We start from the raw sequence: 22,399 nt of genomic DNA, 5'->3' as shown, positions 1-22,399 counted from the left end.
ATTGACTACTATAAATAATGCTTCTATGAATATAGGGGTACAGGTATCTCTTTGACATACTGTTTTCATTTCCTTTAATGTGTGAGGGGGAGACCAGAAATAGACTTATGTAAATATAGTCAACTGATCTTCGGCAAAGGAGCAAAGGCAAAACAATGGAGAAAAGATCATTTTTCTCCTTCTAAGTTTTTAAAATTAAATTTATTGGGGTAACATTGGTAATAAGTTGTGTTTCATATACACAACTTAATACATTCCATTGTGTATTCACCACCCAAAGTCTAGTCTCCTTCTATCACCATATATTTGACCTATTATATACACTCTTTGTCCTCCCTGGACCCCTTCCCCTCTGGTAACCACCACTCTGTTGTCTGTATCTAAGAGTTTACACATGTAGGATTTTATGGGGTCAAAGCTGAGAATCAGCCTGACCCGTGGTGGCATATCAGAGAGGGCATCAACCTGCGACACTGAGGTCCCAGGTTTGAAACCCTAAGGTCACCGGTTTGAGCAGAGGCTCATCTGGCTTGAACACAGGCTCAGCAGCATGGTGTGGGTCACTGGCTCACATGGAGCTTCCCCACCCCCCAGCCAAGGCACATATGAGAAGCAATCAATGAACAACTAAAGTGACGCAACTACAAGTTGATGCTTCTTGTCTCTCTCCCTTAAAAAAGAAAAAATTGAACCAGTTGAGTAAATACCTAAGAATACAACTGCTGAATCATATGGTAAGACTATGTTTAGCTTTGTAAGAAACTGCCAACTATCACATAATTAAAAAAACAAAACAAAACAAAAAACGATGCTCAAACAGGACATCCACATGCAAAAAAAAAAGAGAAAGAAACTAGACCTAGACCTTTCACCTTCACAAAAATTATCACAGGCCTAAATATATATAAACAAACTATAAAACTCCTAGAAGATAACATAGAAAAAAATCTGATGATGTTTAGGGTTGGCGATGTCCTGTTAAGTACAACAAAAGCATAATCCAAAAAAGAACAGATAAGCTGGAGTTCATTAAAATTAATTTCTGCTCTCTGAAAGAAACTGTCAGAGGTAATGAAAAGGCAAGCCAAAGACCAGGAGAAAATATTTGCAAAGACTTATCTGATAAAGAACTGTTATCCAAAAATTATAAAGAACTTTTCTCAACATTAAGACAACACCTGAATAAAAAATAGGCCAAAGACCTTAACAGACACCTCATTACGGAAGATGTACAGAGAGCAAAGAAGCCTCCACATTATATGTCATCAGGAAAATGCAGATTAAAACAATGAGATACCACACCATATATCAATATGTATATATTGGAACGGTCACAATCCAAGTCACTGACAATACTAAATGCTGGTGACAATTTAGAGCAGGGGTCTCAAACTTGCGGCCTGTGGGCCGCATGCGGCCCGCCGAACAATTTTGTGCGGCCCGCAGACTAATCCACGGGCTTACTTAATTTTATCCAAAATATTTTGAACTTCGTGGATTAGTCTGCGGGCCGCACAAAATTGTTCGGTGGGCCGCGAGTTTGAGACCCCTGATTTAAAGCAACAGGAACTCTCATTCACTGCAGGTGTAAATACGAAATGATACAGCTACTTTGGAAGACAGTTTCGCAGTTTCTTACAGAACTAAACACATTCTCACCATCTGATCCAACAATCACACTTCTTAGTATTTACCCAAAGGAGATGAAAATGTACGTTGACACAAAATCCTGCACATGGATATTTATAGCAGCTGTATTTACAATTATATAACCTGGAAACAACTAAGATGTCCTTCAATAGGAGAATGTATAAACTTCGGTACATCCAGACAATGAAACATCTTTTAGTGGTAAAACGAAATGAGCTGTCAAGCCATGAGAAAACATGGAGAAAACGTAAATGCATATTACTAAGTGAAAGAAACCAATCTGAAAAGGCTATATACTCTATGGTTCCAACTATAAGACATTTTGGAAAGTACGAAGATAGTAAAGAAATTAGTGGTTGCCAAAGGCTGGGGAAGCAGGAAAAAAACAGAGCACAAGAGATTTTTAGGGCAGTGAAACTACTCTGCATGACATAATATGATGGATATATGTCATTACACATTTGTTCAAAGCCATTCACTATATGACACCAGGAGGAAATGTAATAATGTAAAACACTGACTTTGGATAATAATAACACTGGGGAACAATTTTTTTTTTCATGTTCTGTTGCATGAGGTTTTAGAACTGTTTCTGTATATTTCTGCATCACTGATTCCAAATCTGAAATCTGTTTTTTGGCGCATGCTCTAGTTTTTATGCAATTTAAATTTCTTTTTGTTACAGTTAATGGCATGAATTGGTTTTTCAATTGGAGTTAAAAAGCTACGGCTCTTGGATTGAACATAACCACAAGGCTATTAATGTTTTACAAACATCACTTTTACATAATTATAGTTGTTTTTAAATGTAAAAAATTAATATCTGATAAAAACACCCTCTTATTTTGTTTTAAGATTGAATCATGGCTTCTTCGAGTAGGCGTAAATGTAAGAATAGTCCTGACACCTTCTGTTATATATGTATGTGGCTGTTACACACTTCAACGTAAAAGGCGCAATATTTCATCATTTGTGACACGTGCATATATTGCAAATTTTCAGCGGTTCCAATTGGTTATTCAACTCATCTGCAAGATTATAATGACATAAAAATTGTCCTCGAGCCTGACCAGGCAGTGGCACAATGGATAGAGTGTCGGACTGGAATGCCAAGGACCCAGGTTCGAGACGCTGAGGTCGCCAGCTTGAGTGCGGGCTCATCTGGTTTGAGCAAAACCTCATCAGCTTGGACCCAAGGTCGCTGGCTCAAGCAAGGGGTTACTCAGTCTGCTGAAGGCCTGCGGTCAAGGCACATATGAGAAAGCAATCAGTTAACAACTAAGGTGTCGCAATGCGCAACGAAAAACTATTGATTGATGCTTCTCATCTCTCCATTCCTGTGTCTGTCCCTGTCTATCCCTCTCTCTGACTCTCTGTTTCTGTAAAACAAAACAAAACAAAAGAAATTGTCCTCGACTTTCTGAAGTATGAGGAGCATAACTGGATCATTTGTGTGGATCTTAAAATGGTAAATTTCCTACTAGGACAACAGAAAAGTTTCATGAAGTATCCTTGCTTTCTGTGTTTGTGAGACAGCTGAGCTCAGGAGAAACACTGGACACAGAAGGAGTGGCCGAAACGTGAAGCTTTGTAAGTAGGGATGCAAAATATAGTGAATGAACCTGTAGTTAATTGAGGCAGGATCATTTTCCCCCCACTTCACATCACACTTGGCTTAATGAAGCAGTTTGTTCAGGCTCTGAATAGAGAAAGTGAATGCTTTCAACATATTATTTCTGCTTTTCTTGCCTTGTCTTCCGAGAAGATAAAAGCAGGTATATTCTATGGACCTCAAATTTGAACCCTCATACGTGATGAAGAATTTGCTAGGAAGATGAATAAGGAGGAGAAAGCAGCATGGCAGTCTTTTGTGGCAGTTACAAAGAACTTCCTTGGCAACAAAAAAGCAGAAAACTATGAACTTCTGGTTCAAAGGATGCTGTTGGCTTTCTGTGACATTGGATGTAACATGAGCGTTAAGATTCACTTTCTGAACAGTCACCTTGATAAGTTTCCTGAAAATCTTGGAGCTGTTAGTGATGAGCAGACTACTGCTGGAGCATCAAACAAGATTGTCCTCAACAAGTACACAAACACAAGAGCTACAAATGCAAATTTTTGCCCGAATAGAATTTAAATAAGTTTTGCGCAAACTTTACGATTAAAATAAGTGTTTTAATATGTTCTATTTTGAAATTGTAGACAAATTCTTTTTTTTTTTTTTTTTTTTCATTTTTCTGAAGCTGGAAACAGTCAGACAGACTCCCGCATGCGCCCGACCAGGATCCACCTGGCATGCCCACCATGGGGCGACGCTCTGCCCACCAGGGGGCGATGCTCTGCCCATCCTGGGCGTTGCCATGTTGCGACCAGAGCCACTCTAGCGCCTGAGGCAGAGGCCACAGAGCCATTCCCAGCGCCCGGGCCATCTTTGCTCCAATGGAGCCTTGGCTGCGGGAGGGGAAGAGAGAGACAGAGAGGAAAGCGCGGCGGAGGGGTGGAGAAGCAAATGGGCGCTTCTCCTATGTGCCCTGGCCGGGAATCGAACCCGGGTCCTCCGCACGCTAGGCTGACGCTCTACCGCTGAGCCAACCGGCCAGGGCCTGTAAACAAATTCTGATGCAATCATATCTTTTAGTTTATCAGTGTATTTACTGCATTATATAAATTATTATATTTTCACAAAGATGATGCCCAAGAAGACATTCTACTTCATTATGTTAAACTAAATGTTGAAAATTTTACAATAAGATGAAAACCTAAAATCTTGAATTGCAAAACACAGTAGCTTACAAAGAAAAATTAATGTCAGATTTGAGACCAGCACTCTCGAATTAGGTAAGAACAAGTGTTTTTGTGGATACAACAAAAATTTTGTTCCCCAGTGAATGAGTCGATTTAGGCTTATCTATTGCAACAAACATACCACTTTGGTGTGGGATGTTGACAGTGGGACAGGGGATAAATGGAAACTTTGTACTTTCTCCTTTATTTTGCTGTGAACCTAAAACTACTCTAAAACTTGTTTATATCATTTGTATTTATTTTAAAAATTAATAAACAGGCAATTCAAAATAGAAGAAACAGAATTAGGTGGCCAATAAAGATATAAAAACTACTTTATAAACTAAAATGAAATAGTGTATTTTTTTCACTGAGAGAAGCAAACACTAAAAACTGACAACATTCAAAAGTACTAGTGACGATTTGGAGCAAGGGTTTTCATACATTGTGAGTTGGAATGTAAACTGGCAGAACCACCTTGGAGAGCAATTTGACAGTACCCTGAAGTAAATTAAGTGTACACTTAAAACAATAGTACTTTTTACTTGAACGCTCAAAAGAAATTCCTGTACACACATTCAAAATTGTATTAAGAAAATACCCACAGAGCAATGGAAGTAACATATATATTATTTGGGGGTATATTTACACACAGATATGAATACATGCATATATGTGTATGTGTGTTTACATATTTTTAAAAGTATTGGGAGGATACAAACCAAATTTATGATAGTTGATTTCCAAAGAGGAATTAAGAGAATATCCTCAAGAACTTTTTCTTATATATTTTTTTAATTTAATTTATTTGGGTGACACTGGTTAACATAATTATACAGGTTTCAGGTGCACAATCTACAGTGTATGTCTGTATACTGTTTTGTGTGTTACCCCCCCATATCATTTTGACTTAAGAGTCTGGCAAAATGATATTAGCTTAATTCTAGAAATAGGTAATTGTTATATAATTACTTGTACTTTTCTGTTATTTTAATTTTCCTCAAAAATTCCAGTAAACATATAAAACGTAATTTCAGGCATTTTCAACCTTTTTCATCTCATGACACACAAACTACTAATTATTAAAATTCTACAGCACACCAAAAAATTTATTTTTTTGCTGACATGACCAAAAAAAAGGTGTAATTCTGATTCAATCACACCAGATGGCTACTGTTGTGTTGGCTGTTGTGGTTTTTTAATTTGACAGTCTAAGAATAAAGAGGTCAGAGCCCCTGACAAAACAGGCAGATATAGCATATTTTAAAAATTTTGTGGCACACCAGCTAAAAATCGCTGCCCTAGTCTGTAGCAAAACAGTTAAATACTAGTGAAAAAGGCAACAGTTCAAATTTTCTCTGATGGCTGAATAATTCCAGTCACATGATATAATCAGGTCGGCCAAAATTAATGCACATCTCATTTCAGAAATCATAAGTAGAATTACTACAACAGCGTTCAAATCATGGACCGGTTAAGGAAGATAGTACTCAAGAGTCATTTCCTTAGGAGCTGTGTCAGCCTTTAATGAAGGAAGTGACATCATCTGCCTGAATCGCTAAAATCAAAGAGTGACTTTTGTGAAGGAAACACTATAAAAGCTACATCCCTCTGAAAATAGTACCTGTTTCCTTCCCTGTTCTCTTCTCCTTCCCATAAACATAAGTCACCAAATGAAGTATTACATAACAATAAAATACCTTATATATTTCTAGTAAGGAAAGAATCTTCTTAATTCCTTCTGTTCTACTTTAAGGCAACATTTATCTTCAATATAAAAACTTTAAAGAAGAAAGTAAAAATTTCACATATCCATATAAACAGCTCACTCCACTCCCCACTTGAGATGAGCCGAATGCCAGTTATCAGTCACAGCATACATACACCACACAGCTCAGACTTTTGTGAAGAATTGACCTAATACTTACTGAAAGTCTTACAGATGTCAGAAACAGCTTTGAAGACTCTATCAGAAAAATTCACTTTCACTTTCACATACTTCATGTTGGGAAGCTGCAGGCGGAGCAGTTTGTGCTGGGGGGTGAACTGAAGTTTAGCATCTGCCTGAATGCCATACTTATCCAAGGTCCAATGTGTCTTAAGAAGCCAAGTTCTCTTCTTTTCCCACCACAGAGCATGGTCTGACCAATCTTTTTTTACATCTATAAAAAAAAAAAATAATAAATGAACAAACAAAACACTTAAAAATCACCAAGATTACCTTGAGAAATTAAAAGCAGAAAATCAAATTGGGTACTTAATACAAATAATTAAATACTAAATGCCTGTTATGTGATAGGTACAAAAGAAATACTAACCAGCTGAGGAAGCACTGTCTGCCCTGAAAAGCCAGCATACAAGGTAGCTAAGGCAGGAGGCCCAGGGCCACTAATAATGCCTAAATTCAGTCCAATATAAGACCCATGGATGGCAGAGTAAATATTTTCTGTAGCCACTCAGAAAACAAAGAAAACCATGGGGCTGGAATGTGAAGGATAAATATGAAGTGGAGTTGGTGGGTTCTGAGCCCAGCTGTGAGCAGTGGACAACATTCTGATGATGAAGCAGATGAGAAGGCTGAGGTTTGTGAGGCAGCAGAATTATTATATTGAGTTGGGTAAGAGGTGGTGAAAAGATAGGGAACCAAAGTGAACAAAACCCAACAGCCTCATTGAAGAAGAGCAAAAAACCACCTATGAGTAAAACACTATAACCTAAGAGAGAGAAAAACAACAGAAAAAAAAACCCCTACTTCCCAACCTACACAATGTCCCAAATATATTCCAAGAAAAGTAATCTGTCAAGTCATGCTAACATTTCCCCCCAATATAATCTGGTACAAGTGGAACAGAAAAAGTTAATATCAAACTATTCAGTAGCCTTATGCAGTTAAGTGAAGCCAAATAAAGAATTAATTTACACAGAATTTGCTACCCCTAGATAAGGCAGACCTTTACAGTAAACTGGCAAAATACACATAAAATCTAACTTGTGCTAGTTTTTAAAGTAGCAATAAAAGTGAAAATATTTTGGCTATGTTAAACTATACTCTGGCCCTGGCCAGATGACTCAGTAGACAGAGCATAGCTCCTGTGTTCAGAGGACCCAGGTTCAACCCCTGGTCAGGGAATATACAAGATGCAGCCAATGAGTGTTCAGCTAGGTGGAACAAGCTTCTTTCTTTCTCCCTCTCTCTCTCAAACCAAAGGAAAAATAAAAAAACAATCAAAACTATGAAACAAAAAAAGGAAAAAATGTTAAAAAAAAAAAAAAAGAATAGCCAAACAAAGCCTTCTACGGGAAGAAAACACCCTGGAAAATAATGTTCTTACAAAGCATAAATGAAACCATTACCATGATCCTAATATAAATAAAGATCATTTTAACTTAGCTTTAAGAAGAGTTAATCAACTTTAAAAAAATAAGTTTAAAAGCTTATACTAATCTGGAATTTTTTTTGTTTTTAGCTAGAGTGAGAATGAGAGACAGACAGACAGGAAGGGAGAGAGATGAGAAGCATCAACTTGTTGTGGAACTTTAATTGTTCACTGATTACTTTTTCATATATGCGCCTTGACCAAGGGGTTCCAGCTGAGCCAGTGACCCCTTGCTCAAGCCATCAACCTTGGGCTCAAGTCAGTGATCATAGGATGTCTATGATCCCACACTCAAGCCAGCGACCCCGCACTCAAGCTGATGAGCCCATGCTTAAGCTGGCAACCTCGGAGTTTCAAACCTGGGTCTTCTGTGTCCAGGCTGACGCTCTATCCACTGTGCCACCGCCTGGTCAGGCTAATCTGGAACACAGCCTGTCTTATCTGAAAGCCTCAGGAAGTAAGAAATCAAATTTCCACAAACACCTTCCATGGTGAAATTTATGTTCTCAATTTGGAAGAAACACATTACAAGTTGTGGAAAAAAAGACTTTCAATTCCCCAGACATTAAAATATATCATTTTAATCAGAAGTACTCCACTGGGAGAATTATAGTTGTTTCTGATTACATTGCCATATTAAAATTTTAATATTTCCTGACCCGTGGTGGCGCAGTGGATAAAGCGTCGACCTGGAAATGCTGAGGTCGCTGGTTCGAAACCCTGGGCTTGCCTGGTCAAGGCACATATGGGAGTTAATGCTTCCTGCTCCTTCCCCCTTCTCTCTGTCTCTCTCTCCTCTCTCTCCCTCTCTGTATCCCTCTCCTCTCTAAAAATAAATAAAAATTTTAATATTTGTTTTGTGAAAACCCAGTCAATTATGTTAAAGTCTGGCTGCAGAAATACATATTACTGCAATTTTACCACTCACCAAATTGTGAAACATTGTATAGTATCCGGCATCTTAAATTATTTTCCAGCACAGAATTTGTCAACTAACTTTTAGAAACAATAAATCTGACCTAGTTCACAGACAACCAAGGTTGACTCTTTTTTTTATATGTGAGGTAAATGGTCACACATGATACAGATGGTTTACATTTCAAGAATACAGAGCCAGAGCAGGAAAAGATAACTCTTGCAAAGAATGGTAATAACCACATAGAGTAAGGCTGAGCTGGACTGAATTAAAAGTAGGCAGGTATATAATGCTTTCTTCCCTACACCTCAGTTCACTCACTTCTGTGGTATTCTAATACCAATGTCAACCATTCAGGAAGCTGCTGTATCATATACTCCCAGTGGGGGGAAAGCCTGTCCCCTGTCCCCTAATCATCATCATCATCAGAAAACACTGAATTAGGCCCTGGCCAGTTGGCTCAGCGGTAGAGCGTCGGCCTGGTGTGCGGGGGACCTGGGTTCGATTCCCGGCCAGGGCACATAGGAGAAGAGCGCCCATTTGCTTCTCCACCCCCACCCTCCTTCCTCTCTGTCTCTCTCTTCCCCTCCCGGAGCCAAGGCTCCATTGGAGCAAAGATGGCCCGGGCGCTGGGGATGGCTCCTTGGCCTCTGCCCCAGGCGCTAGAGTGGCTCTGGTCTCAGCAGAGTGACGCCCTGGAGGGGCAGTGCATCGCCCCCTGGTGGGCATGCCGGGTGGATCCCGGTCAGGCGCATGCGGGAGTCTGTCTGACTGTCTCTCCCCGTTTCCAGCTTCAGAAAACAAAAACAAAAAAACAACAACACTGAATTAAATCATTTGGTTTCCCCTAAAACAGTTGTCAGCAAACTGCGACTCTTTGTCCCCTTGAGTGCGGCTACCACGTGCAAGCGCTACCTCGATAAGGAATGTACCTACCTATATATTATAGTTTAAGTTAAAAAAATTTGGCTCTCAAAAAAATTTCAATTGTTGTACTGTTGATATTTGACTCTGTTGACTAATGAGTTTGCTGACTACTGCCCTAAAAGGTAAACCTGAGATAAGAATTTTTATGCAAAGAACTTATTTGTGGGAAGCAAGAACCAGGGAGCACACTTGAGGGGATAGAAAAAGTGAGTCACAGAAAGAAAAGTCTATTAAGGCCTTACTAAAAGCTGTGGATAGCCTGACCAGGTGGTGGCGCAGTGGATAGAGCGTTGGACTGGGATGCCGAGGACCCAGGTTCAAGACCCCGAGGTTGCTAGCTTGAGCGCGGGCTCATCTGGTTTGAGCAAAAGCTCACCAGCTTGGACCCAAGGTCGCTGGCTTGAGCAAGGGGTTACTTGGGCTTTTGAAGACCCGCGGTCAAGGCACATATGAGAAAGCAATCAATGAACAACTAAGGTGTCGCAATACGCAATGAAAAACTATTGATTGATGCTTTTCATCTCTCTGTCCCTGTCTATCCCTCTGACTCTCTCTGTCTCTGTTAAAAAAAAAAAAAAAAAAGCTGTGGATAACTGGAGTTAGTCCTGCTAGAGACACTTTGAAGAATCGCATAAAACATGCCTTTCAATTGTCCCACTAAGGAAAGAGAAAGCCGGGGTATCTATCCAACTTGCTTGGTTGAAGGGTGCTCCCAGGGCCATTGAATTCCCAGCACTTCCTGGCTGCCATGCAAGGGGCTGACCACCCACACTCAGGAAGGGCAAACTCAGAGACCCCAGTGCTCAAGGAAAGAAGACCTCAGGCTCTGTCCACCGCAGCAGCCAGTGAACTGTGGTGGAGGCAGGACCTCAAACATCTGTTGACAAGCTGGAAAGAAATACTTATTCAAACAGACAAAAACATGCTATTTTACAGTGGCATCAGGACAAAAAGCAATATGTAAAGACATAATAAATGGCCATCTCAAATGTGGGCCAGCAGTAAGGTGGTAAAACAGAGGCAAAGACACCAACATAAGGAGCTGAGTAGTTCTTTGAAATAAGTTACAGGTAAACGTCATAAAGAGGCCATTAATCACCAACACCAAAAATTAAAAGTTTAAACACAGCATCTATAATGTGGAGAGTGAAAAGGACTATTGGCCAAGAATCTGACTTCTCAGGTCAAAACTACATAAGAATGTCATTACTGTTAATTTCCCCAGGGCCAAATCCTGCCTTCTGCCTGGTTTTGTATGGCCCTGCAGTTAAGAATGTTTTTTTATCCTTTTAAATGATTTAAAGATGAACTGGGGTTCCCGGAACTAATTCCACTGTGGGGGAGGGGGGTGTTCCCACACAAACAATCAATTCTAGACACCAACAGGGTGTCCAAGAATTCAACTCAATCCTGATGCTGTCTACCAGGAGAGACAGCATCAGATTCCACAGGCTAAGAGTCCAAGCCTACAAGACTGCCCCTTCCTTTCCCCCACCACACACTTCAAACACTAGCTGCAAGCCCAGGTTAACTGAACTTCTGACCAACTGGGCTACACAGTGGAGGTACCAATGAACCCTTCCAACTCAAATGCCAAATGCAAGCCCAGGGTGTCACCTGTACTTCTGAACAAGCAGGCTATAAATCAGAGGTTCCCATGAGCACCTCCTTGGGTTTGATGAATTGGCTAGAATGGTTCACTTACCCACAGAAACACACTACTTACTAGATCACTGCTTACTGTAAAAGGATGTAACTAAGGAACAGCCAGATGGAAGAGGCGTACAGGACAAGGTACGTGAGGAAGGGTGCTGGGCTCTGGTGTCCCCTCCAGGCCTGCCACCCTCTGCGTCTCTGCATGATCACCAACCTGGCTACTTTCTGAACCCCACCCCATCCTTTTTATTTTTATGGAGGCTTCATTACATTGTTGTGATTGATTAAATCATTGGCCATTGGGGACTGATTCAACCTCCATCCCCCTCCCCTCCTGGAGAGGTCAGGGCATGGGATTGAAAAGTTTCAACCCTTCACTTCCCATGTTATATAAATGTCTAATCACTATGATGTACTCCTGAAGCTAATATAATATTGTATGTCAACTTTAACTGGGGGGATAAAAAGTCCAACCCTCTAATTATATGATTGGTTCTCCTACAATCATCCTTAGGTGCTTTCCAAAAGTCAAGTTCATTAACGTAAAAAAAGACAGACACCGCTCAACATTTAGGAAATTCCAAAAGTTCCAGGAGCTGAGAGCCAGCAATAAGGAGGAACAAATTTATATGAGAAATTTGGTCATCAAAATGATTAAATATATATTTCTCATAAATGCTGCAGTAGATAAAAAACTAAAATGTATTATTCATATAACATTTATATAAAATTCAATTTTTAGTGTTTACAAATAGTTTTATGGAACACAGCCACAGTCATCTGTTTACAGCATCTATGACTGCTTCCGCACTGCACCAGCAAAGCAGAGTAGTTGTGACAAGAGACCCTAGGACCCACAAAGCCCAAAATACTATCTGGACTTTCTCAGAAAAATTTTGTGGGGTCCTTGATGCAATAAAATCTCAACTCTCCATCAATTAGGCTTCAACTCGGACCTAAGAAACAGATACCTTCAGCCCTGGCCAGTTAGCTCAGTCGGTTAAGAGCATCATCCCAAAACAACAAGGTTGCGGGTTCGAATACTGATCAGGCTTCATGAGAAGCAGCCAGTGAGTGCACGATTAAGTGGAACAATAAATGAATGCTTCCCTTCCTCCTCCCCTCTCTCTGTCTCTCTGAAAATAAAGAAGAAATTAAGCCCTAGCAGGACAGCTCAGTAGGTTGGAGTGTCCTCTCAAAGCCCCAGAGCTGGAGGCTGCCGGTTGGATTCCCTGGTCAGGGCACATACAGAAGCAGTTTCCATGTTCTTGTCTTTCTCTCTCTCTCTCCTCTTGCCTTTCTCCAAAGATACTCCCCTAATATCCATCTTCCCTTTTAAAGTCTGACCCTCCCCATCAATTCCATCTTGGTGTTTCACAACAATGGAGCAGCCACCAGCATCCAGCAAGAATAATTAGACAAGAAAGGCATATAATTCACAGATGTGCTAGATACTCTATGGGTAGTGTATTTACCCATAGAGCCCCTTACTGACTGGTAACACTGGTTAAGACCAGTATTTTTTATTCACAGAAAACAGTGGATCAGTAACAACATAAAAAATACCAGCCCTGGGCCTGACCTGTGGTGGCGCAGTGGGATAAAGCGTCGACCTGGAACACTGAGGTTACCAGTTCGAAACTGGGCTTGCCTGGTCAAGGCACATATGGGAGTTGATGCTTCCTGCTCCTCCCCCTTCTCTCTCTCTCTCTCTCTCTCTCTCCAAAAATCAATAAAAAAAAAAAAAAATTAAAAAAAAATATTTAAAAAAAATATTAAAAAAAAAAAAAAGACCAGCCCTGGCCAGTTGGCTCAGTGATTGAGTGTCAGCCCAGCATGCCGAAGTCCTGGGTTCGATTCCCAGCCAGGGCACACGGGAGAAGTGCCCATCTGCTTCTCCACCCTTCCCCCTCTCCTTCCCTCCTTCACTCCCTCTTCCCCTCTCCCTCTCCCTCTTTCTCTCTCTCTCTCTTCCCCTCCTGCAGCCAAGGCTCCATTGGAGCAAAGTTGGCCCGGGCGCTGAAGATGGTTCCATGGCTTCTGCCTCAGGTGCTATAACGGCTCCGTTTGCAAAGGAGCAACACTCCAGATGGGCAGAGCATCACCACCTAGTGGGTATGCCGGGTGAATCCCGGTAGGGCACATGCAGGAGTCTACCTCTGCCTCCTCGCTTCTCACTTCAGAAAAACAAAAAACAAAAAAGAAAACAAATAAAGAAAATTACACAAAACAAAAGCAGAAAGAGAACACCAGAAAAGAGCAGAAGTGTCAATGGTGTGTTAAGTGCCAAGAGACAGAAACAAGGGGAAGCAGTCATTCTAACAGCAAAAGTAGTAGACAGTGCTGGAAGATGAAATATTTAGACTGTGCAAGCCTGTGACATATGTTCAAATAGAACTTTTAGTACTAGCATTCTTTTTTTATTATTCATTTTTAGAGAGAGGGGATAGAGGAGAGAGAGAGAAAAAACGGGGGGGGGGGAGGAGCAGGAAGCATCAACTCCTACATGTGCCTTGACCAGGCAAGCCCAGGGTTTCAAATGGGTGACCTCAGCATTCCAGGTCGATGCTTCATCCACTGTGCCACCACAAGTCAGGCAATAAATAGTAGTAGCATTCCTGAAGACTAAAAATGCCTGCAACCTAAACAGTATTTATTATAGGGTTATCACAACTACAGAAAAATAAGTGTCTGTCTTTAGCCCTGGCCATATAACTCTAGAGCATCACCCCAATGTGCAAAGGTTATGGGTTCGATCCCCTATCACAGGGGTCAGGAACCTATGGCTTGCGAGCCAGATGTGGCTCTTTTGATGGCTGCATCTGGCTTGCAGACAAATCTTTAATAAAAAATGTTAAAAATATAAAACATTCTCATGTATTACAATCCATTCATTTCCTACTGCTCATGTTCATGGTTGCGGGTGGCTGGAGCCAATCACAGCTTTTGGAGCCAATACCAAATTTTTATTGGATAATGCGTAATGTACACGGGTCACTGTATGGCTCTCACGGAATCACATTTTAAAATATGTGGCGTTCATGGCTCTCTCAGCCAAAAAGGTTCCCGACCCCTGCCCTATCAGGACACATACAGGAAGAGATCAATGTTTCTGTCTCTCTCTAAAATCAATAAATAAAATTTAAAAAAAGAGCAGTATCTATAAAATATTGATTCAACAAGTATCTATTGAACAGGTACGATGTTCAATAGTAGGCGCTGTTTTAGTGCTAGAGATAGTGATTAGAACAACAAAGCACCATCATCTTTAAAGAAGGCCCATATAGCCTGACCTGTGGTGGTGCAGTGGATTAAGAATCAACATGGAATGCTGAGGTTGCTGGTTCGAGACCCCCAGCTTGCCCAGTTAAAGTACATACAACAAGCAATAAATACAAGTTGATGCTTGCCACTCTTCCTCCACCACCTTTCTCTCTCCTAAAATCTTGAAAGAGAGAAGGGGGGGAGGGAAGGAAAGGAGGGGAGGGGAAGGGAAGGGAGGTCAAAACTGTTTGGATTTCATTAGGAGTATGAGAGAAGCCACTAGAGCAGTGGTTTTCAGTCTATTTCACATTAGAATTATCTGAACAACTTTACAACTCTGGACCCATCCCTAACTACCTTGGTTTTAAGCAGGGGAATGATTTGTTTGAAAATCACTAATAATTTTGAAGAACTGCAGGAGTAGGGGTGAGCACAAGGAAAAATGAAAACATGCAAAAAGTTAAAGTGCAAGCTGAAATAATGAAAGTCTGAATTTCAGTGGTTGGGCAATATGAAATAGAAGTAAGTAACAGAGGCAACTTTTCCTGAGTCTTTTGTTATAGTGGGGAGAATACATGGTACATGGGCAGAAAGGGGATACTAAGTCCAAGGAGTATTTTTAATTTTCTTTTTTTAAAACTGAACTTATTGGGGTGATATAAGTTAAAAAAATGACATAAGTTTCAGTGTACCATTCCAAAATACATCATCCGTACACTGCATTACACATGCACAAGTCAAGTCTCCTTTCATCGCCATTTATCCCTTTAACCTCTTCTACCTCCCAAGCCTTCTCCCTCCTGTGATCACAACACTATTGTCTGTCTATGAGTTTATCTTTTTCTTTGCTTAATCCCTTTACCTTTTTCACCCAGCCCCCAAACTCCTTCCCCTCTGACAACTGTCAGTCTGTTCTCTGTATCTATGAGTCTGTTTCTATTTTGTTAATTAGATTTCACATATAAGTGAAATCATATAGTATTTCTTTCTCTGACTGGTTTATTTCACTTAGCATAATAATCTCCAGGTCCACCCATGCTGTTGCAAAAGGTTGGATCTCCTTCTTTTTAATGATCATATAGTAATCCATTGTTAATCTGTACCACCACTTTTTTATTCACTCTTTATTGATGGGCACAGCACCTGGGCTGCTTCCATATCGTGGCTATTATAAATATTGCTGTAACGAACATGGAGGTACGTGCATTCTTTTGAATTATTATTTCGGGTTTCTGTGGGTATATTCCCAGAAAAGGAACTACTGGGTCATAAAGCCATTCCATTTTTAATTTTTGGAGGTAACACCATAGTGCTTTCCAGTGACTATACCAATCCGCATTCCCACCAACAGTGCACGAGGGTTCCCTGTCCTCCACACCCTCGCCAACAGTTCCATAAATTTATTGATGATAGCCCATTCTGACAGGTGTGAGGTGATAAGTCATTGTAGTTTTAATTTGTATTTCTCTGATTAGTGACAATGAACATCTTGTCATATATTTACTGGTCATCTATATGTACTCTTTAAAGAACTGTCTGTTCAGGTCTTTTGCCCATTTCTTAATTGGACTGTTTGTTTTTTTGGTTTTGAGTTTTTTAAGTTACATTTTGGATATTAATCCCTTAACAGATGTATTTGTAAATACGCTCCCATTCAGTGGGTTGTCTTTTCATTTTGATTGTTTCCTTTGTTGTGCAAAAGCTTTTTAACTTGATTTAGCCATGTATGTTTATCTTTTCTTTTGTTTCCCTTACCTAAGGTAATATATAAGAAAAAATATTGCTACGAAAAATGCCCAAGATTTTTAAAAAAGATTTTACTTATTGATTTTAGAGAGAGGAGAGAGAAGAGAGAGAAAGAAAGGCAGAGGGGAGGAATAGGAAGCATCAACTTGTAGTTGCTTTTCGTAGGTGCCTTGACTAGGCAAGCACAGGGTTTCGAACTGGTGACCTCAACATTCCAGATAGACACTTTATCTACTGCACAACACATTTGCATTCAATCTATATATTGCATTGGATAGTATGGATATTTTAGTGATGTTAATTCTTCCTACCCATGAACATGGTATATGCTTCCACTTATTTGTATCTTCTTCAATTTCTTTCTTCAGTGTCTTATAATTTTCTAAGTACATGTCTTTTACATCCTTGGTTAAATTTATGCCTAAGTATTTTATTCTTTTTGAAGCAATTGTGAATGGGATTGTTTTCTTAACTTTCCCTTTCTGATAATTCATTATTGGTATATAAAAATGCTACTGATTTCTGGATATTTACTTTGTTTCCTGCTACTTTACTGAATTCATTTCTCAGTTCTAGTAGTTTTTTGGCGGAATCTTTAGGGTTCTGTACCAGGGGTCTCAAACTCGCGGCCCGCCAAACAATTTTGTGCGGCCCGCAGACTAATCCACAAACTACAGTTTCTGGTCGTTTTGTGACACTGAAAAGTGTTGCGTAACAGTTGCCTTTTGTAGACCTAGTGCGGCCCGCCGAATGGCTGTGATCTTGCTCTGCGGCCCACATGCTGAGTTGAGTTTGAGACCCCTGGTATATACAGTATTATGTCATCTGCAAAAAATGAGTTCTACGTCTTCCTTTCCAGTTTAAATGCCTTTTCTTTCTTTCTTCTTGTTGTGGCTAGGGCTTCCAGTACTATACTGAATAAGGGTGGTGATAGCAGACATCCCTGTCTTGTTTCTGATCTTAAGGAAAATGCTTGTACTTTTTGGCCATTGAGTATGCTGTTGGCTGTGGATTTGTCATATGGCCCATATTGCATTGAGATATGTTCCCTCTATTTCCACTTTGCTGAGAATACATAACATAAATGGGTGCTGGATTTTATCAAATGCTTTGTCTGCATCTATTGGTATGATGATCACATGATTTTTTATCCTTTACTTTATGTGGTATATCACCTTTATTGATTTGCAGATGCTGTATCAACCTTGCATCTCCAGAATAAATCCCACTTGATCATGGTGTATGCTCTTTTTAATGTATTGCTGGATCTGGTTTGCTAAAATTTAGCTTCTATGTTCCTGAGGGTTACTGGCCTATAATTTTCTTTCTTTGTAGTGTCTATCTGATTTTGAAAGCAGGATAATGGCCTTGTAAAAGAGCTTGGGAATCTTCCCTCCTCTTGAATTTTTTTGAAATGGTTTGAGGATAGGTGTTTGTTCTTTGACTGTTTGGTAAATTCACCAGTGCAGCGATCTAGTCCAAGACTATTCTTTGTTGGAAGTTTGATTACTGCTACCATTTCAGTAGTTTGAATTTGTCTATTAAGATTCCCTGATTAAGTTATGGAAAATTGTATATATCTAGGAATGTATCCACTTCTTCTAGATTGTCAAATTAGTTGGCATACAGTTGTCTGTAATATTTTCTTACAATCCTTGTATTTTTGTTGTCTGTTGCTGCTTCTTTTTTATCTGTGATTCTATTTATTTGGGCCTCTCTTTTTTGTGAGTCTAGTTAAGAGGTCTATAAATCTTGTTTACCTTTTCAAATAACCAGTTCTTGGTTTCACTGATCTTTTATACTGTTTCGATAGGCTCTTTTTCATTTATTTCTGCTCCGATCTTTACTATTTCCTCCCTTCTGCTCACTTTGGGCTTTTTGTTCTTTTTCAAGTTCTTTTAAGCCTGACCAGGCAGTGGCACAGTGGATAGAGCATCAGACTGGGATGCAGAGGGCCCAGGTTCGAGACCCCGAGGTTGCCAGCTTGAGCGAGGCTCATCTGGTTTGAGCAAAGCTCACCAGCTTGGACCCAAGGTTGCTGGCTCGAGCAAGGGGTTACTCGGTCTGCTGAAGGCCCACAGTCAAGGAACGTATGAGAAAGCAATCAATGAACAACTAAGGTGTCGCAACGAAAAACTGATGATTGATGCTCCTCATCTCTCTGTTCCTGTCTGTCTGTCCCTATTTATCCCTCTCTCTGTTTAAAAAAAAAGTTCCTTTAAGTGTCAAGTCAGATTTTTTATTTAAGATTTTTCTTGTTTCTTGAGGTAGGCTTGTAATGCTATGAATTTTTCTCTTAGGACTGTTTTTCCTGTGTCTCATAGATTTTGGGTTGTTGTGTTCTCATTTTTATTTTTTTCAAGGTATCTATATTTCTTCCTTGTTTTCACAGTTAACCCATTCATGTTTTAGTAACATGTTATTTAGTTTCTATGTCTTTGTGAGTTTGTTGGTTTTTCCTCTTGTGACTGATTTTTAGTTTCATACAATTATGGTCAGGGAAGATGCTTGATACGACTTCAGTCTTCTTGAATGCACTGAGACTTGTTTTGTATTCTAACATGTGGTCTTATCATAGAAAATGTTCCAAGTGCATTTAAATAGAACGTATAGCCTGCTGCTTTGGGGTGAAATGCCTTGAAGATATCAATTAAATCCAGCTAACCCAGCTGATGTAGTGTGTCATTTAAGGCTGCCATGTCCTTCTTAATTTTCTGTCTGGAAGATCTACCCACTGATGTCAATGAAGCATTAAAATCACTTACTATGACCATATTGCGGTCAATTTCTCCCTTTATGTTCATCAAGATTTGCTTTACATATGTAGGTGCTCCTATGTTGAGCACACAAATGTTTATAAGGGTCATTCATATCCTCTTGTTGGATTGCTCCCTTTATAATTATGTAGTATCTTTGTCTCTTACTAAAGCCTTTGTTCTAAAGTCTATTTTGCCAGATACTAAGTATTGCTACCTCCGCATTTATTTTTCAATTCCATTTGCATGAAATTTTTCCATCCCTTTATTTTTAGTCTCTGTGTATCATTCTGAGCTGGGTCTCTTGTAGACCCCATACATATGGATCTTGCTTTCTTATCCATTCAGGTATCCTATCTATGTCTTTTGATTGGAGCAATTACGCCATTTACATTTAAAGGGATTACTCATAGGTACTTGTTTATTTAGTGTCACTTTATTTTTTTAACTATATTTCTGTTGTTTTGTCCCCCTTTTTAAACCAGACTCACTAACATTGCTTGTAATACTGGTTTGGTGGTAACAAATTCTTTTAGCTTTTTCTTCTCTGGGAAACTCTTCATTTCTCCTTCAATTTTAAATGATAGTCTTGCTGAGTAAAGTAATCTTGACTGATGAAAGTCCTTGCTTTTCATCACTTTGAATATTTCATGCCATGACCTTCTGGCCTGAAATGTTTCTGGCCAAAGGATGCTCCTTTGTAGGTAACTCTCCTTCCCTTGCAGCTTTTAAGATCCTTTGTCTTTAACTTTTTTCATTTTAATTATGATGTTTCTTGATGTGGACCTTTTTGGGTCCATCTTGTTTGAGATTTTCTGTGCTTCCTGTGTGCCTTTTCCCTTCACCAGGTTTGGAAAGTTTTCAGCCATTATTTTCTGAGATGGATTCTTGATCCCTTGCTTTCTCTCTTCTCATTCTGGTACACCCCTATGATGCAAATGTTGTTATGCTTTATGTTGTCCCAAAGGTCACTTAAATTATCTGCACTCTTAAAAAAAAAAAAAAATATATATATATATATATCCTCATTTTTTAATTCTTTCTGCTCTGATAGGGTGTTTATTTCTACCTTGTCTTCCAAATAGTTGATTCGATTCTCTGCTTCATCTCACCTACAGTTTATTCCTTTTAGTAATATTCATTTCAGATACAAATATTGATCGACTTACGACCTATGCAACTTACAACCATTCGACTTTACGACCACAATAGCTAGCCATGGCTGCTCCGTGTCTGGCAGTGCAAGCGTTGCCCAGCTGGGCATACGACACTGCGGACCAGCTTCCGGCAGCACTACCATCTCTGTGTGCACCATTTCAACTGTTATCTCAGACTCGGTACAGCAATTTGTGTTTTGTGTCTTGGATATCTTTCATCAAACCCCTCCCAAGATGTCTACCAAGAGGAAATTGTCTTCGCAAATATTAAACCAGTTGTACTCATAATGTAGTGTTTTACTTAAACCTGATAAATGTAAAAATAAGAAACAAAATGGTGTAGAGATGATACAAATGTCATAAAATGAACAAAGAAAATTGATATATAACAATAATAAAAGAAAATTATGATAAAATATGACTTAAAGATTTTTATAACATTTCACAGTACTGTACATATAGCCTACTCAACTTACGACCAAATAGTGTTACGACTGGTCTGTTGGAACCAATTGTGGTTGTAAGCTGAGCACTAGCTATATAGTATTGTTTTTGACTGGTTCTTTTTTATGGTTTCTACGTCCATTTTCATGCTGTTTTAGTTATCACTTAATTCCTTTAGGATCCCTATAACCATTATTTTGAACTCTTTCTGATAAATCGCATGCTCCATTTCTTTTAGCTTTTTTTCTGAAGAGTTCTCCTGTTCTTTCATTTAGGGCCTGTTTCTTTGAGTCTCCATTTTGGCTGCCTCTTTGTGTTTGTTTCTATGAATCAGACAGATCTGCTCTGACTCCCAGTCTTTGTGGGGTAGCCTTAGGTAGTAGATGTCTTATGGGATCCCCTGGCACAGTCTCCATGGTCATCTAATCTGTGTGCTCCAAGAATGTCCCTTGTGTGGGTTATGTGAGCCTTCCTGTTGTAATTGAGCCTGGTTGTTGCTGGCCTGTTCACATATGGGATCCACCCTCAGGCTGGCTACTGTGAGATTCAACCCTGACCACAGCAAGCACTGCTGTGCAGGTGGTGACACACAAACCGAAATTCGCTTCAGCTGGGTTTGGTACACGCCAAGCTCTTCCTTTGGATATGCTGCTTGTGAAGCTAGTTGGATCCTGCTCTGAAGTTGTGTGAATCTGGCCACTGGGTGTTTTAAGCTCTGGGACTCTCGGGAGGGACTTTGGAGCAGCCAGTGTCAGACACTGTCTATGCCTGGCCCTGAGCAACCCATTTGGAGCTATAAGCAATCTATAGTTAATGGCAGCCTTTGCTGGGCTTGGGTGCATGTGGAAAGGACCAAGCTGCATACCAAGGCCAGCTTTTACCAGCACTAATGGAGGGTAGGGAGCAGGTCAGCAAAAGTCCTAAGGCACCCTGAGTTCAGCCTCTCCCTGCCTTCACCTTCTGGCTGCCTATTAGCTTCAGTCACTGAAAGAGCATCTGCTGGAGTTGGGAAGGGTGGGGCTGGTGGATCTTCTCTGATAGGGAGGTGCTAGTCAGGGTTTAGGGTAAGTGGTGGGCAAGGCCCCTACCCCAGAGCCACAGGACTCAGTCTGTTCTGAATTTTGCCCTGACCTCAGCAGGGCAGAGCCACTAGGAGTCAGGTGTATAGGGCCTACTGTACCTGGAACATGGGTCTGCTAGAAGCCAGGAGGGTGGTTCTCCAGGATCTCCCATGAGGGGAAAGCACAAGTCAGATTGATGAGAAAGTGGAAGGAATGGCCTCCAACCGAAGGCTAGACAACTCAGTCACCAATACACACTAAATCCGCCCAGGCTTCTACACCCTGGCTAAGGCGGCAGACTCCTTATCAGGGCCTAATCTCTGCAGGGTGGGATAATTACTTTCTCCTAGGCAGAAACCACACGGATGGAAGTGCTCTACTCAAGAAAGATGGTGTCTGTGGTACTGGAGAACAGACAAGAATCCTGGTGGCTGTCCCCCAGGTGTCTCTGCAGAGCCACAAACCCCAGACTCTGCTCATGTGACTATTTTACTCCAACCTCCCTCCGCAGGATCCCAGGGTGAGTGGCTGAGAACTGAACTTTGTGCACTGGCCCTTTAAGAAGGTGCCTGAATCCCTGTGGACTCCCATCCCTTTCTGGCAGATGGAAACCCCACTGCCTTTCACAGCCAAATGTTATGTGGGCATCTCCTGGGAGCCA

General features: G+C 40.3%; 1 protein-coding gene across 6 annotated transcripts in view; it reads right to left on the bottom strand.

Moving 5' to 3' along the window:
• Window positions 1-22,399, bottom strand: part of FERMT2 (FERM domain containing kindlin 2) — a 102,620-nt gene that overhangs the window by 41,082 nt on the left and 39,139 nt on the right. For all 6 annotated transcript variants that reach the window (XM_066343864.1, XM_066343865.1, XM_066343867.1 and 3 more), the window contains exon 3: window positions 6,363-6,596. In XM_066343864.1, the coding sequence (XP_066199961.1) occupies window positions 6,363-6,596 (234 nt within the window). The remainder of the gene's footprint in view (window positions 1-6,362; window positions 6,597-22,399) is intronic.

This window comes from Saccopteryx leptura, chromosome 6, assembly GCF_036850995.1.
Source record: "Saccopteryx leptura isolate mSacLep1 chromosome 6, mSacLep1_pri_phased_curated, whole genome shotgun sequence".
Taxonomy (NCBI): domain Eukaryota; kingdom Metazoa; phylum Chordata; class Mammalia; order Chiroptera; family Emballonuridae; genus Saccopteryx; species Saccopteryx leptura.
Note: the sequence above shows the minus strand (reverse complement) of the source record. Positions and strands in the feature narration are given on the sequence as shown.